Source organism: Miniopterus natalensis, chromosome 11 (genome assembly GCF_054644295.1).
Source record: "Miniopterus natalensis isolate mMinNat1 chromosome 11, mMinNat1.hap1, whole genome shotgun sequence".
NCBI lineage: Eukaryota > Metazoa > Chordata > Mammalia > Chiroptera > Miniopteridae > Miniopterus > Miniopterus natalensis.
In genome coordinates this window covers 59,507,190-59,521,517 of record NC_142091.1, presented here as the reverse complement: position 1 = coordinate 59,521,517, position 14,328 = coordinate 59,507,190, and the positions used below count along the sequence as shown (strand labels likewise).

Below are 14,328 nucleotides of genomic sequence, written 5' to 3'. Positions count from 1 at the left end.
GTTTTTGTTATATTAAAATATCAGCAGATGTTTTTATTTTTACCTTCCACAATACTCATTTTTTCAGCTAGGGTTTTTCGATTGTTAATCCAGATGCAAATAATACCAAATCCTGATAGAGTATAAATTCCATGAGAACAGTAAATTTTAAATAAATTTAGACTCTTTGCAAGTTCAGATTTTGCCAGGTTAGGGCTTCTAGTTAAACATACTGAGTTGAACCCACACATTCACTTCTATTTCCTTCTGGAGCTGCAATAAAATGACAATACTAAATTCACAAAGACAAGAAAATAGGGAGAGGAAACGATAAAAATAAAGTTTTAAAAGTGAAAACCAGATGGAAAATTAGTAATTTACTTAGTAAATGAGAGAAAGTAGAAAACCCAAGTCAAAGATGCAGAAATGGTCAGGAATTGCATGTGCCTCTGGAAGTAGGGCGCACAGCTGAAGCCAAAAACTAGATCTTTTTAAGAAGCTGTTGCACCTCCAGTTTCTCTTCCCTGCCCTGCACAAACAAGCACTGTCTGTCACCTACTTGGAAGAAGATTGGAGGTTTACATTAGAAGTTGGAGAGACAGCTGAGATGGGGAGATCCAGTGGTGTGCTGGAGACGGCTTTACCAGGGAGAGCAGGTTGTTAGAGTTGTTGTCATTTTGTGAGCTTGTTATTACACCAGAGGTAGCTTCAAATTGACCATGGTGGGAGTATTTAACACTAATGAAATTGGCAAATGCTGCAAATCAGTGTTTTGTTTTGTTTTTGATTTTTAGTTTCAATTTATTAGCTTACTACTGATAGTATTATATTGAAAACTGGGTGGAAAGACTAAATACCGAATTCTCAGACCTCCCAATCCACTTTCCCCATTTAGAGGGCAGCTAGCCTTATAACTTCAGACAGGAGAATGGAAGATTCCTTCTGGTGGGACTAACCTGCTCACAAGAAAAGACCATTGCTGCCATAGTTAAGCTTTCCCAGTGAAATAGCTCAGCCAGATCAACCTGCAGGAGCCCACCATTTGACAAAAGTTTTAACCAGCTTTTTAATATTTTATTCTTAAATATGAATAGGCAGTTAAGGATCTTTGGACATTTGAAGAAAGTCTCCAATGTGAAAAACAGACAAACAGGGTAATGAAAAACACTTGGAGAAACTAAGAGAATATATTCATGTAAGAGAAATATATTTATTAATCCACAAAACAAGAATTAGGAATCCATGAAAAAAACATTCATACAATAAAAGAGAACCCTTAAATATATTAGCAGACATAAAACGTACAATGGAAACGTTGGAAGATAATATTGAGATAGCCTTTTAGAAAGTAGAACCAAAAGACAAAAAGATGAAGATAGGAGAGAAAGAAACTTAGGAGCTCAGTCTAAGAGATCTGGTAAGTTTTAGAGAGGACAGAGAAAGTGGAAGGAGGGGAAATGACCAAAGAAATAATACAAGAAAGTAACCCAGAATTGAAGAATTTGAGTTTGTTTTGCCCAACACCAATGCATATCATTATGAAATTTCATACTACACATAAAGAGAAAATTCTGAAACTGTAGGGGGAAAAAGTGGGTCACATACTAAGGATTCAGAATGAGAGTGGCAACATAATGGCTTCAGACTTCTCACTGGCAACACTGAAGGTAGAAGGTAATAGAACCAGGCCTATTAATAGAAAGTTTGCTTTACCAAGACAAGAGAATCAGCCAGAAAGAGGAAACCATGGGATCTAGGAAACAGGAGAGTCACCATAGAGAATAGAAGGAAATCCTCAGAAATAACCTGATCGTTGTAGCTGACTAAAAGAGCAGTGGGTCCAAATTGTAGTGGAAGATTAGAATGTCTCCAAAAAATGGAAACTGAGAGAATACCTGATATATGCAGGTTTGTTTTTTTTTTTCAGATGAGGATATAGGTAGGAACAGGAAATGATTGACATATCTAATACAGTTTTAAGAACATAATGCCTTTGATCATTTATTATTACTAAGATAGAGACTGTGGCTGAAAATGTTTACCCTGAATGTACATAGCTTTAATAATGATGAACAAATGAACTTAAAAATTCCAGATATAGTAGACATGTAGTAGAGTTCTTACTATTTGTCTTTTATGGAGGTTCACTTGGGTTATCAGCAGACATTAGAGAAACCTAGTAATATTGGTGACACTGATGTTAACAGCTTTAAAACCCATGCCTTAGAAAATACTTAGTAGTGGTTTTACTCTTTAAAGGGTTTTTTGAGGGGCAGAGAGGGTAGTGCCATGGTGTTTACATTATGTTAATTTATGAAGTAATAAGTTAAGATAGTAAATATTGAAGCTCTACTTAAAATATGTTAATTTGAAATAAAAAATTAAAATTGTATTTAAGGATTTTCTAGCCAATTAATTTCTAAAACAAACAAATGCTGAAAAATGTTCTGTGGTAGTTAAAATTTTTTAGTAGGGTTATGCTGGATTATGCTACATTTCAAATTCTTCAATGCTTTACTTTATATTACTTTTTCAGTACATTAAAACTTATGCAGTGAAACTGAATAATGGCAATGTTTTTATACCCTTTTATAGCCATTTCTTTTTCATAACCTCCCCCTATTTCCTGTTAACTAAACTATAAGCACCTTTCTGTTAATTTATGAAAATTATTGTTGAGATAGCACATTATCACTGATCTGTATGGCACTTGCAGCATGTTAGAAGCAAAGGTCCAAGCAACATAAAACACATCAAAATTCATTAATGTGGTATTGATTATTTTTTGGATAATTAATTTTATTGCAGACCCTTGAAAGAGATAATGAGCTGCAAAGGGAGAAGATAAAAGAAAATGAAGAAAAGTTCCTTAATCTTCAAAATGAGCATGAGAAAGCACTAAGAACTTGGAAAAACCATGTAGGTTTATTAAATATTAAAATGTTTGGAATTGTAGACATTTAAAATAACTATTAAATGTTTAAGGAAATATTGCAAAAATAATATAGGAATAAAGTCAGACACATTTTCTTCTTGCACTTGTATTTCCAAGAAGTGAATGCTTTCTAAAAGTTAAATTTAATAAAATTTCCTGTAATGCTTTTATGCATGAAAAACCACACACGTGTGTGTGTGTGTGTGTGTGTGTGTGTGTGTAATTTGAGTGACTTCCCATATGTGACCAAGAAAAATTAATTTACCTTTTCATAAAACTATTGATAGTATTGTAGTAAATGATTAAAATAAAGAATTATGTAGTCATTATTATTGGCTGATCTATTTAGTTTTCCTCAGCAGTTTTGTTGAGATGTATTAAAGCATGTTCAGAACATGTATACAGTAGTTGAGTTCTGTAGTGTTAACATTTTATCATAAGAACTGATGTTATAAACATGGCTGTTTTCTTAAACTACATCTTTTTGATACTAAATTTTAATTTTAGTGAAGTAGATAATAAAAGTGTGAAATGATGTAAATTACAGTGTAATATGAAGCTTCACTTTATAAATTGGTGAACCCCTGCCCAGCCGGGCGTGGCTCAGCAGTTGAGTGTTGACCTAGGATCCAGAAGATCAGGGTTCGATTCCCGGTTAGGGCACATGCCCGGGTTGCAGGCTGCAGCCGATCAATGACTCTCTCATCATTGATGTTTCTATCCCTCTCTGTGAAATCAATAAAGATATATTTAAAAAAATTGGTGAACCCCAAAATTGATTATTCTATTTTAATATCTATTTTTATTGCCTTACAATTCTTTTACAAAAAAGAACACAATAGAAAGTCACTATTTATAAGTTTATGAAATCTATATTTTGGGAAAGTAAGATTTTATTTTAGACTATTATACCAGGTTATTCTAATACTATACTAATATATTTTATACTAATATATATCTAAATATCAACGTGATAAAATATACTGTAGATGATTTTGCTTAATATAAATTGTTAATAAGTAACTTGATTTTTCAGTTTCTTGCAGCTAACAGGTTCTCTCAATTTGTATTTGAGAGATCAGGTCTTCATTAATTAATTTGATTAGCTTGCCCTAAATCTCAAAAAATAATTTGTAATTAATTGTATCAGAATACTAAGAAATCCTTAATAACCTCTATCCTAGTAAAGTTTATCATTAGGCACCAGAAATAGTAATATTCATTTTAGCTCCTGCTAATGCACATTGTGTCCTGATGCTTCACATTCCTCATGTTAAAAGGCCATGGAAATGGTACTGTCAGGGTAAGGAAAAACTGTAAAGTGAAAAGAGAATATAAACTTAAACATGCCAGCCATGCATGCCAAAGAAATTAGTGGAGCCAAGAAAATATGTTTCCTGATGAGACCACAACCATGCCCCTCTCTCAAGAAAAAGTCAACTGAACTAAGAAAAATAAACATTCAGATTCACTGGTGAAGCCTCAGTCTATAAAATTGGTTTTATCTTAGGAGTTTTAGCTTTTACAATCATTTTACTTCCATATGTTTTAGTACTAAACAGCAAATGGATAAATTTGTAAAAGCTGCTTTGCTTCTATGAGTTTTCTTGAATGGAAGTTCAGCTCTACTCTTTAATGGTATTTCTATGTAAGTTTTTTCACTATTCTTGAGTGTACTGCTACTGGCATTAGATTAAGATGGGTTAAAAAAAGCCCAAAAAGATACAAAATAAGATGGAATCATAATAACTTTTTTAAAAAAATGGTGAAAATACAAGTAAAACTTAGAGAATATTGTTAGATATAATTTAAAATTCATGGAAATATAAAGAACAGTGTTACTTACTTGTACCTGTTTCCATTTGACTAGTTTTATAGCCAGTGGGTATGTAAAAAGACTGTAAATAAGGATGTTCAGAAATTATTAAAGGAAGGGGGGTAGGTCACAAAAGGAATGAAATTCACAGCATTTGTTGAGCATCGATTATGTTTTAGGCACTATACTAACTAGGTACTGGATTTTCAAAGATGCCTAAAATACAAAGACTACTAGAGAGCTCACTCTCAAAGGGACTGATAACTATGAAATTAATAACAATAGTGTAGAGTGTTTTAGTTGGATTTAAAAATTGCTATGAAAGCACAAAATCATGTCATTCAGGTAGGCTGGAGAAAGTTTTAAAGAAAAGATGACAACAGAGTTGGCCTTGCAAGATGAATAGGGTTTCATGGGGCCGTAGTTGCCCATTTCCTACACTTCCTGTTCCATCCTGTTGGCATTCCATTTAAGATGGGAAAAATCATGGAGGCATGAAACTATATTTTCAAGGGTGATAGTCTGATCTGGAATGTGACCTTGGAATATAGCTCAAGATCACCTTCCAAAGGGTTCCTTACTAAGGAAGTTGAATTTTATTTTATAATTAATGGAAAACCACTGAGAATTTTAAAGCAGAGAAGTGCCATAGATCTGCATTGTAGAAAAATAACTCCTGCAACAGTAGGGAGGATGGCTTTATGGAAAGAGAGCAGTAAGAAAGATATTGCAAATGACCTAACCATGAGCCTATGAGAGTGCGCTTAGGGCAACAGTGAGAACAGAAAAGGAGGGCGCGCTTTGGAGGTAGAATTGGTAGGGTTAATGAGATTTTATATGTAATGAGTTTTAGAAGGGGAAAGGAGTCAAGTATGTCTCAGGTTAGTGTAACTAGTAGGATGATGTCACTAACTGACAGGGAATGTGACAGAAGCAAATTCGGTGGATGAAAATAATGAATTGAATTTGGGAACTGTTGAATTTATGGTGCCTGCAGGATGCCTAGCTTGAAATGCATACCATGGATTTGAAAATGTGAACTTAATCTTAGGAGAGAGGTTGGCAGATATGAGTTATTAGTATAAAGATGAAATGTGAAGGTATAGGTATTGTAAGATTATCTGAAAAAGGAGTAAACGAGCGAGCCTTGGGGAATGCCAGCATTTTTGGGGGGGTGCACACGTGTGTGCAGGAAGGGAGGAGGTCCTGACCAGAACAGTGAGAAAGGTGGGAGGAGGAGAGAGTAGTGCCATGAAAGTGAAGAAGCCATTTCAGGAACAAGTAGTTACATGTCATGGTACAGAGCTGTTAAATGATACGAAACTTGGGGAAAAAATCTTTTTTGCTAATTTGCAGGTGATAGCTGACGAAAACAAAAACCAATGAGGGTAGAAGTCAGGTTGCTAAGGAGCAATGGGAGGTTAGGATTTGAAAGTAGCAGGTGTGGACTTAAAGAATTGAGACAGAGAATTGGGTCAAGAAAAAAAAAAAAAAGGATTGTGAAAAGAGTATTTTGGGCACAGGAAAGATTGAGACTTGGCAGGAGAGAGTGTTGCTAGAGCTGGGCACTAAGGGAGCTAGAAGAGGGTGGGATAAAGGGCATGTGGGAAGTTGAGCCTATCACCTTGCAGAGGTAGATTGAATGATTAAAAATAAAATGAAGGGAAAGTAATAGGTGAGCTCATGTCTGTCTTTTAGGCTCTATAACAAATACATGCATTTGTGGAATTCTGGGTAATTTAAAATTGCTCAAGAGAAACTCGTATAATCTTTCATGACAAAAGGGTATTTATCTCCTCAGTGAAACTCTGTCTCACATTTGAGGTCCCCATGAAAGAATACTCCCTGCAAGAAAAAGGTGAAATTTTATAGCCAATGAAAGCTCATTTATAAATGTAACGTTAGGACGAAGAGTCAGTTTGTGCTGTACCACTTAGTGCTTAGTACTCTTCATCGAGTTGAACTAAAAACTGCATATCTAATATACAACAAGAAAATAGAACTTTAAAAATCAGTGAAGGTATAACATGTATAGAATTTTTATGAGTAAAAGTAAATAAATTTTCATTTGTAGCAAGAGGTGGCTTAATGTAGTAAAGAACACAACCCCTAGATTAGCTTTGGATTTGAATCCTGGTCAATTTATAGCCACCTGATATTGGGCAAGTTAATGTCTGCGAGCCTCACATTCCTCACCTGTAAATTGGTGGTTGAAAATACCTCATAGGATTTTTTATGAGTATGAAATTGATACTAAGTGCTCAGCACAGTTCAATAAATGGTCGTTCTTAATAATTAGTAAATACTTTGGGGATTTACCTTTTTTACTGTTTCCCAAAACTTGTGTTAGTATTTTTATACAAAACCCAATTTATATATGTGCTCGTTTTGATTACATTTTATATTAGGTTGAAGAACTTAATGGAGAAATTAATGAGATTAAAAATGAGTTAGCACTTAAAGACACTCATATTAAGTTACAAGGACATTACAAGGAATTATGTGATCAGAAGTTTGAGGAAGACAAGTTTCAGGTAAAATTCAAGTCTGTTGGGGGTACAAACTGTTAAAGATATTAGGACAAGGGTCCCCTTTTCTCCACACCCTCACCAACATGTTATTTGTTGACTTTTTGATAATAGCCATCCTGACTGGTGCAAGGTGGTATCTCACTGCTGTTTAGATTTGCATTTGCCTGATCATTGATGTTGAGCATCTTTTCATGTCTGATGGCTACCTGTCTTCCCTAAAGAAATGTCTCTTCATTTTCTTTGCCCATTTTTTGATCCAATTGTTTATTTTTTTATTATTGAGTTGCATGAATTTCTTATGTATTTTTAATATCAATCCCTTATTGCATGTCATTCGTGAATATATTCTCTGAGTTCGTAGGTTTATTGTTTTTGTTGATGTTTTCCTTTGCTGTATAGCTTTTTAGTTTGATGAAGTCCCATTTGTTTATTTGTGCTTTTGCTTCCCTTGTTCCAGGGGGTTACTAAGATGGATATCAGATAGTTCGCTACCTTTTTTCTAGTTTTATGGTCTCAGGCCTTACATTTAGGTTTTTAATCAATCTGCTCATGTCGATCACCTTGTCTGAAACCCTTCAGTGGCTTCTCATTGTCTTCCTCGCTGCTGGAACTCCTTAGTGAGCTATGTGAGGCCCTTACTGACCTAGGCCTAGCTTACTTCAAGCCTCCTTTCTCTCTGTTCTTCTAGCACCTAGTTCTGGCTGCAGCTACAAGTAGTTCTATGAAGACTATGGTCTTGCTTGCTTTTAATAACTGCCTGTATATGCCATTTGCTCTCCCTGGGGTGCCTTCTTATCCCTGTTTGTATTGAAGTTGACTGTTATTTATTACCTTGTCTTTCCCTCTGGACTGACCAGTTTTTGAGGATAGGGCCTATATATTTTTGGTCATCATTGTATCCCAAAGCCTTTTGCAGTGCTTCCATGTATTATGTGCTCACTATACAGGAGGAATAGAAGGATGTTGAAGTGATTCACTCTTTTAAAGATACATGAAAATACAACACGCAAAACAATATGCCGGCCGTGGCTACGTTGCTTTTAATAAGGAGTGGTTCTGTTATTACAGATAATGTGTGGTATTTATTGTATAAAAATGTGGAGTACATGTTTGAAATATCTAAAGGTCTCTATTTTGTTTAAATATGATAGATTATATATACACAGAATGAACTTAAAGTGATCTCATTATAAATAGTATATTAGTTAAAAAGTCATTTGGCTTTCAAATAGAAATTGCTGAATGGTTTGATTGAAACACTGATTCCACTTTTATCAGCACAATTTGTTTAAATGTTTTATACTTTTTAATAATGTTTTTACATTAAAGGAATCCTTTCCATTTTACACTAGAATCTTCCAGGAGTAAATACTGAAAACAATGAAATGTCAATGGAAAAATCACAAAACATCATACAGAAATATAATTCTGGGCAAGAAATAAGGGAAGAAAATATTGCGAGTTTTTGTTTAGATACTGAATGTAGAGAAGAAGATGAAAAGAAAGAAGGCCCACTTACAGAAGAAGTCATTATAGAAGGTAACCTAAGATTATATTGGCATTTTCTGATTTGTATATTGAGCTTTGTAAGGGAGTGTCAGTTACAGCCTTTGCTCAGAGGACGGTGTAGAGTAGTTGGATAAGTACTTTATTTGTATGTGCCTTAACAAAACAGGCTTCCTTTGAGGTATTCTTTACAGTGACTGTGTTTGAGGAAAAAATACATTTCTGCCTTCCCTTCTCATCACTTCTTTGCTTTCTGCATTCTGGTTTCTGCTTTCACTGCTTTCCTGAGAATGTCCTATGGGCTACCAATAACCTTCTGATGACTAGACCTAGAGCACATTTCTTCATTCAAATGACCTTTCTGTAACCATTAAAATAATTTATTAATTCGTCCAGTTTGAAAAAGTTGTTTATAAACAGTACTGATTGTTTGAAGGTGTTCAAAACTAGGCTGAACAGCCACTTGGTGGAGATGTTGTAGAGAGAATGAGTGGACTTTAAAAAAGCCCTACAAGCCCTGAACTTTATATTCCAGATTATTGTGACTGTAATGAAATTTTGAAATCTATTGTTGGAACCCAAATTAATAAAATGAATGTCTTAAGTAGATATTCTATACACCTGGCCAAAAAATTCCAAAATTTAAAAATATTTACAAGGTAGTGAATAAAAAAAGTGATGATAATGCTGAAGAAACCAATTAGCAATTTCTGGATCCTAAGTAATAATAGAAATTAGAGTATAACTTGTTAGGATAAATTGATTTTTATCTATCAGCTATGTGTTTATATGGACTTGTACCATATGCCCAAAGGGAAATAGCAGACTAGAGAAAGAAAAACCATTTTGTAATCCCCCAACATTTCCTGTTTTAAACCAAAAATACTTTTGATTTTTCAGTGTATCATAAATTTACTGTGTTCTCATCATGACAGAATTACAGCATATTGAAAATATCTCCAAGAATGAAATTGATACTACTATACCTCAAGATGAAAATCAAAGTGAAATCTCCCTAAGCAAAGCCCTCTGCATAGAAAAAGAATTAATTAGTCAAGGGCAAACCTTGAATGTTACTAACTTTAGAAAAGCAGTTACTACAGAAATAAAAGACAACGTGGGCTTTGAAAAGGACAATGGCTGTACAGAATTTAAATCGCCAAATAATTCTTTTTTAGTGGCAGATATATCAATAGGAACAGAGAGCACACACGTAGAAAGAACTGGATTCGATGTTCACCGAGCAGACTTACATCTGGAGGTTGAAAGTATCAGAACATCATTTAACAGTCTCTTAAATGAGATGGCTCACAGTACAAATCATAAAAAAGATGTTTCTGAACAACAGTTTAGATTGCTTCCAGGGACCCAAGAAAATGCCAGAGAGAAGGAAATTATAAATAGTGACCAAACCAAAACAGATTTGGATTCATCTCTGGATATAAAAAAAAATCCTGTTCAGTGTCAGAAATACAGTTTACATGATTCCAGTAATGTTATCTTAGATGATAAACAGTGTAAAAAAGAACAAATACAATTGTTCAATAAAAAAAGTGAGTGCAGCACATTGCCATTTAAACAAACTTCAGATGTTCAGGAAGTCTGTAACGATACGTCAGAGAAACCTGAACTAACTACTCCCTGTGACATTACAACCAACCACCCCACTTCATCTGCTGTTTTCAGTGATAATTTGAAAGTATTTCTTAAGGATTCAGATAAAAATGCTAATATTATGTCTATGTTGGGAAAACCCAACTCAAGCCCTGGGAAAAGAGCTGTATGTAAAAGTCTGAATGATACACAAAACAGTCCAGTTAAGAACTGTTTGGGATATTTAGAAAACAGTGCGCACATTTCCCATCTTCAAGTTAACAATGAGAATATACATGCTTCACAAGCCAAAGATATGAAGACTGCTGTTCACACGAAAGCTTCCACAGAAATACAGTTTTCCAATAGAGAGAGTCATGTTGATAAGAATCAGTTAACTGAAGCCACAAAAAATGACCTTTTCCTCTTTGTGGATGTTAATGAAAGACAGCATACATTGTTAAATAATACTGAGAAAACAGAGTCATTAAATGACATCGTTTCTGGAAAAATTTACAGTGAAGGACAGCTTGAAGAATCATGTTCACTTCGCATAAAGCCATCTGGAGATTTAGTAAACAGAAGTGGAAAGTCAGCCTTTGATCTTTCAACTTCAGATAAAAAAACTGAGAAAACGCCAGTATATGTGAATGTTTTAGACCCCAGTCCTTGGTCAAAAGTAAATCAAACTGAAAGTCAAACAGCGAGCACTTCTACTTCTGGCATTCCCTTGTTGCTGAACGAGAGACCAATAGGTCCATCAGAAAACAAACAGATTGTTTCAATGACACTTTGTAAAAATGTGGGTGCAGATGATGTCGGGAAGGATACTGGGCCAGGTAAGAAAACAAGGTTTATGTTATCTTTTAAAATTTGTTATTTCTACTTAGTATTCTTGGTAAAAATTCTCCAGGTTATGTTAAAATGAAAACATATATTTATTTTTTGCCTAAACCTAAAACACTCCCTATATAGTAAAAGTAGTAAAGGTCACCTAAATCTGAACCAGTATTACCAACATGTACTGAGGTAAAATTGCATTTTGGAAATTAAAAAAATTTTCATCAAGGAACAGAAAATAACAAAAACCACCACAGGTCCAGGTGCATAATTTGAAATTAGGAACAGCTTCCTATTCTGAGGTCTTTACTTTCTAGAGCAAATGCAGTGAAGTTGATAAGGCTTATTCCAGCGCACATGTTTATTCCTTAAAGAAAACACCAAAAAAATCACAACTTCCTTCCCTCAGAACCACATTTTGTCATTTTCTTTCCTAGTTTTCTCCCTCTTCATTTTTTTGTTTTATCTGTCCCTAACCAGCACCACAAATCCAGCTTTTGTTTTCCAATATTGAGGGATAGCACGAATACATTTCATAGCATTGCTGTTTGTCACTGAAACACTTTAAACCGAACCTCTTAATAATTATGTACTTATATTATTAATACACTAAAATGCCGAATATTTCAGACTGTTCTAGTTTTTAACACTACCACGTGAAATAACATAATGTCCAAGTTTTGCTTTAAAAATACTCCAGAATAAAAAAAAAAGGGGGAAAGGTAAATGGATGAAAGACATGACTTAATATTGTTGGATACTAAAGCTGGGTAATGGGTCTATTGAGATCCATACTCCGTACTTTGGTATATTTGAAATTTTTCATAATAAAAATATATTACAGCCCAGCCAGCATGGCTCAGTGGTTGACAACTGACCTATGATCCAGGAGATCCCATTTCTATTCCCTGTCAGGGCACGTGCACCAGTTGCTGGCTCGATCCCCAGCAGGGGCCGTGCAGGAGGCAGCCAATCAATGACTGTCTCTCATCATTGATGTTTCTCTCTCTCCTTTCCTCTCGCTGAAATAAAAAATATATTAAAAAAATATATATATATTACATATCAAGTATAGGTCTGTATAAATGTAACTTAGCGATAACAATGAGCAATAATTTAAGAAGTATGATCATGAGGAAAATACTTTGCCAATAGCAGTCTCATAATCAAAATTGTTTAGGTTATTAAAGACAGTTTTAGATTTTAATGGACTTTGCCTGTTTAACAGTATGCATTTAGACCCATTTAATAGAAATGCAGATTACAAGGAAAGCTTTGCTTGGCCCTCAGACTTAACAGGCTTCTTTTAAAAGGAAAGAGAAAACTTTAAAGAGAAAAACTGGGAACTAAAAGCAAAATAAGTATACTTCTTGCTTACTAGCATGAATGGAGAATGTAGGAAAAAACAGAGAAAACACCAAAACACTGTAGAACCTCATCTCACAAACTCCAGTTTTCCTAATAAAGTGTATTAATTTCAGATTCCATTAATTTTGTCTGCCAAATGCTGTGGTTAGTCAAGTGCTATTAGTCAAGGGTCTGGTCTAATGTTTATCATTTTCTCACAGGTCCTTCTAAATTAAATCTCAATGATATAAATAGAATGGGAGGGGAGATGTCTAAAATTCTATAAAAATTCAACTTGTAAAGTACTCAAACTCATAAAAGATTCTTATAAATATTTTTTAACCTTCAAAGCAGAGATGTTTCTCTACATTACTTTTATCTGTTTATTAAATACTAGACAGCCCTTTGTTGGGCCATCTTACTATGGCCAATTTCTTTTAATTTGAATTGGTAAGATGTTCTCTATATAAATGTTTACATGTACAGGCAATGTAGTAACTGGGGAATAAGGAAAACATTTTGTTTTATAAGATATTTATACCATTTCACTCATTTTAATGCGAAATAAGGTTTTAGAAAGTAGTAATAAAACTTTGTTTTCTGAAATGAAATGCCTAATGTAAGAGCAAAGTCTATAAGAAGTTCCAGGTGAAAATAAAATAGAAATTTTTACTTTTTAAATACAAAAGCATAAAATCAGAGAAAAAAAAGTTCAGCCACTAAAATGAGTGCCTGGAGAATAAAATTCAGTTGTTGCCATTTCCTCTTTGTCAAGCAGACACTACCAGCATTAACAGAGTTGCTGACACTTTGAATAACTCCACTGTCCATCCAGATCCCAGGGGAGAGCCCAGCAAAGAGAGGAATGCAACTGCAAAGACTTTTTATGATTCTTCTTTTCCCACAGAACATGTAAGTCAATTAAAAATATTGCCAAGCAGACCTTAGTGAGCTAATTCTAGAGATATGTGTAGCACTGTATGCATCTGGATGCTTTAAGACCTAACTGATCTCCAAAATAATACCAAGAGGGCAGCACGGCACCATTTTTCACAATTAAGGTTGATGGAAAACAGCAGGGAAAAGTCACAGTGTATAAATCAAATAGATAGAATCCAGCCTGTTTTAGGAAGGAGAGTGTGAGGTGGTGTATTATGTATCTCTATATTTTAGTCACCTAAATCTAGGAATAGTGACGTTTGCGCATTTATTTAAACTTGGGGTGTGTGTGTGTGTGTTCATGTTTGAGCATTTAAAATTATTCTAATTAAAGATGCCTTAAATAATCTAATCAGTTAATAAATTCAGCTGTATTTAGTAGTGTTTAATGTAATTACATTTTGGGAAACTGTTGCAAAGAAATTTATTCACATAAGAAAATTTTATTTAATGAGAACACAGAATGTGAAAGGATCAAATATCCATAAATATATCAAGTATGAATGTAAATATTAAGCAAAGTATTTATAGAGAATATATTGCTCCAGGAGTCTGTCTGGCATATGCAAAGCAACTAACTATAGCTGACAGGTTTCTTGGTAAAATTGATAAGTTTTTTATCTTAGTGTGCAAAACTTCAGTGCAAAAAAGGCTATGTTGTTCAAAGTCTAAAAGATAACCTAAAAATGTGACTTTTTAAAAAAATTGCATAGTGAGATTTTAAAGTTACTATGTTTTAAATTTTAGAGATGCACATTAAGTAACTTTCTCTTTAGCACATATACAATGAAAATTATAGTACTAACAGAGCCTTAACATATAACAGCTTTTCACAATAAATT

The 14,328-nt window shown here is 34.1% G+C and overlaps 1 protein-coding gene across 1 annotated transcript in view; it reads left to right on the top strand.

Annotated features, from left to right (window-relative positions):
* The window catches only part of CCDC73 (coiled-coil domain containing 73), a 57,716-nt gene that overhangs the window by 39,798 nt on the left and 3,590 nt on the right, over nucleotides 1-14,328 (top strand). Inside the window, exons 12-16 of the mRNA XM_016206189.2 lie at nucleotides 2,788-2,898; nucleotides 7,139-7,264; nucleotides 8,614-8,800; nucleotides 9,703-11,199; nucleotides 13,326-13,459. Coding sequence (XP_016061675.2) covers nucleotides 2,788-2,898; nucleotides 7,139-7,264; nucleotides 8,614-8,800; nucleotides 9,703-11,199; nucleotides 13,326-13,459 — 2,055 coding nt within the window. The remainder of the gene's footprint in view (nucleotides 1-2,787; nucleotides 2,899-7,138; nucleotides 7,265-8,613; nucleotides 8,801-9,702; nucleotides 11,200-13,325; nucleotides 13,460-14,328) is intronic.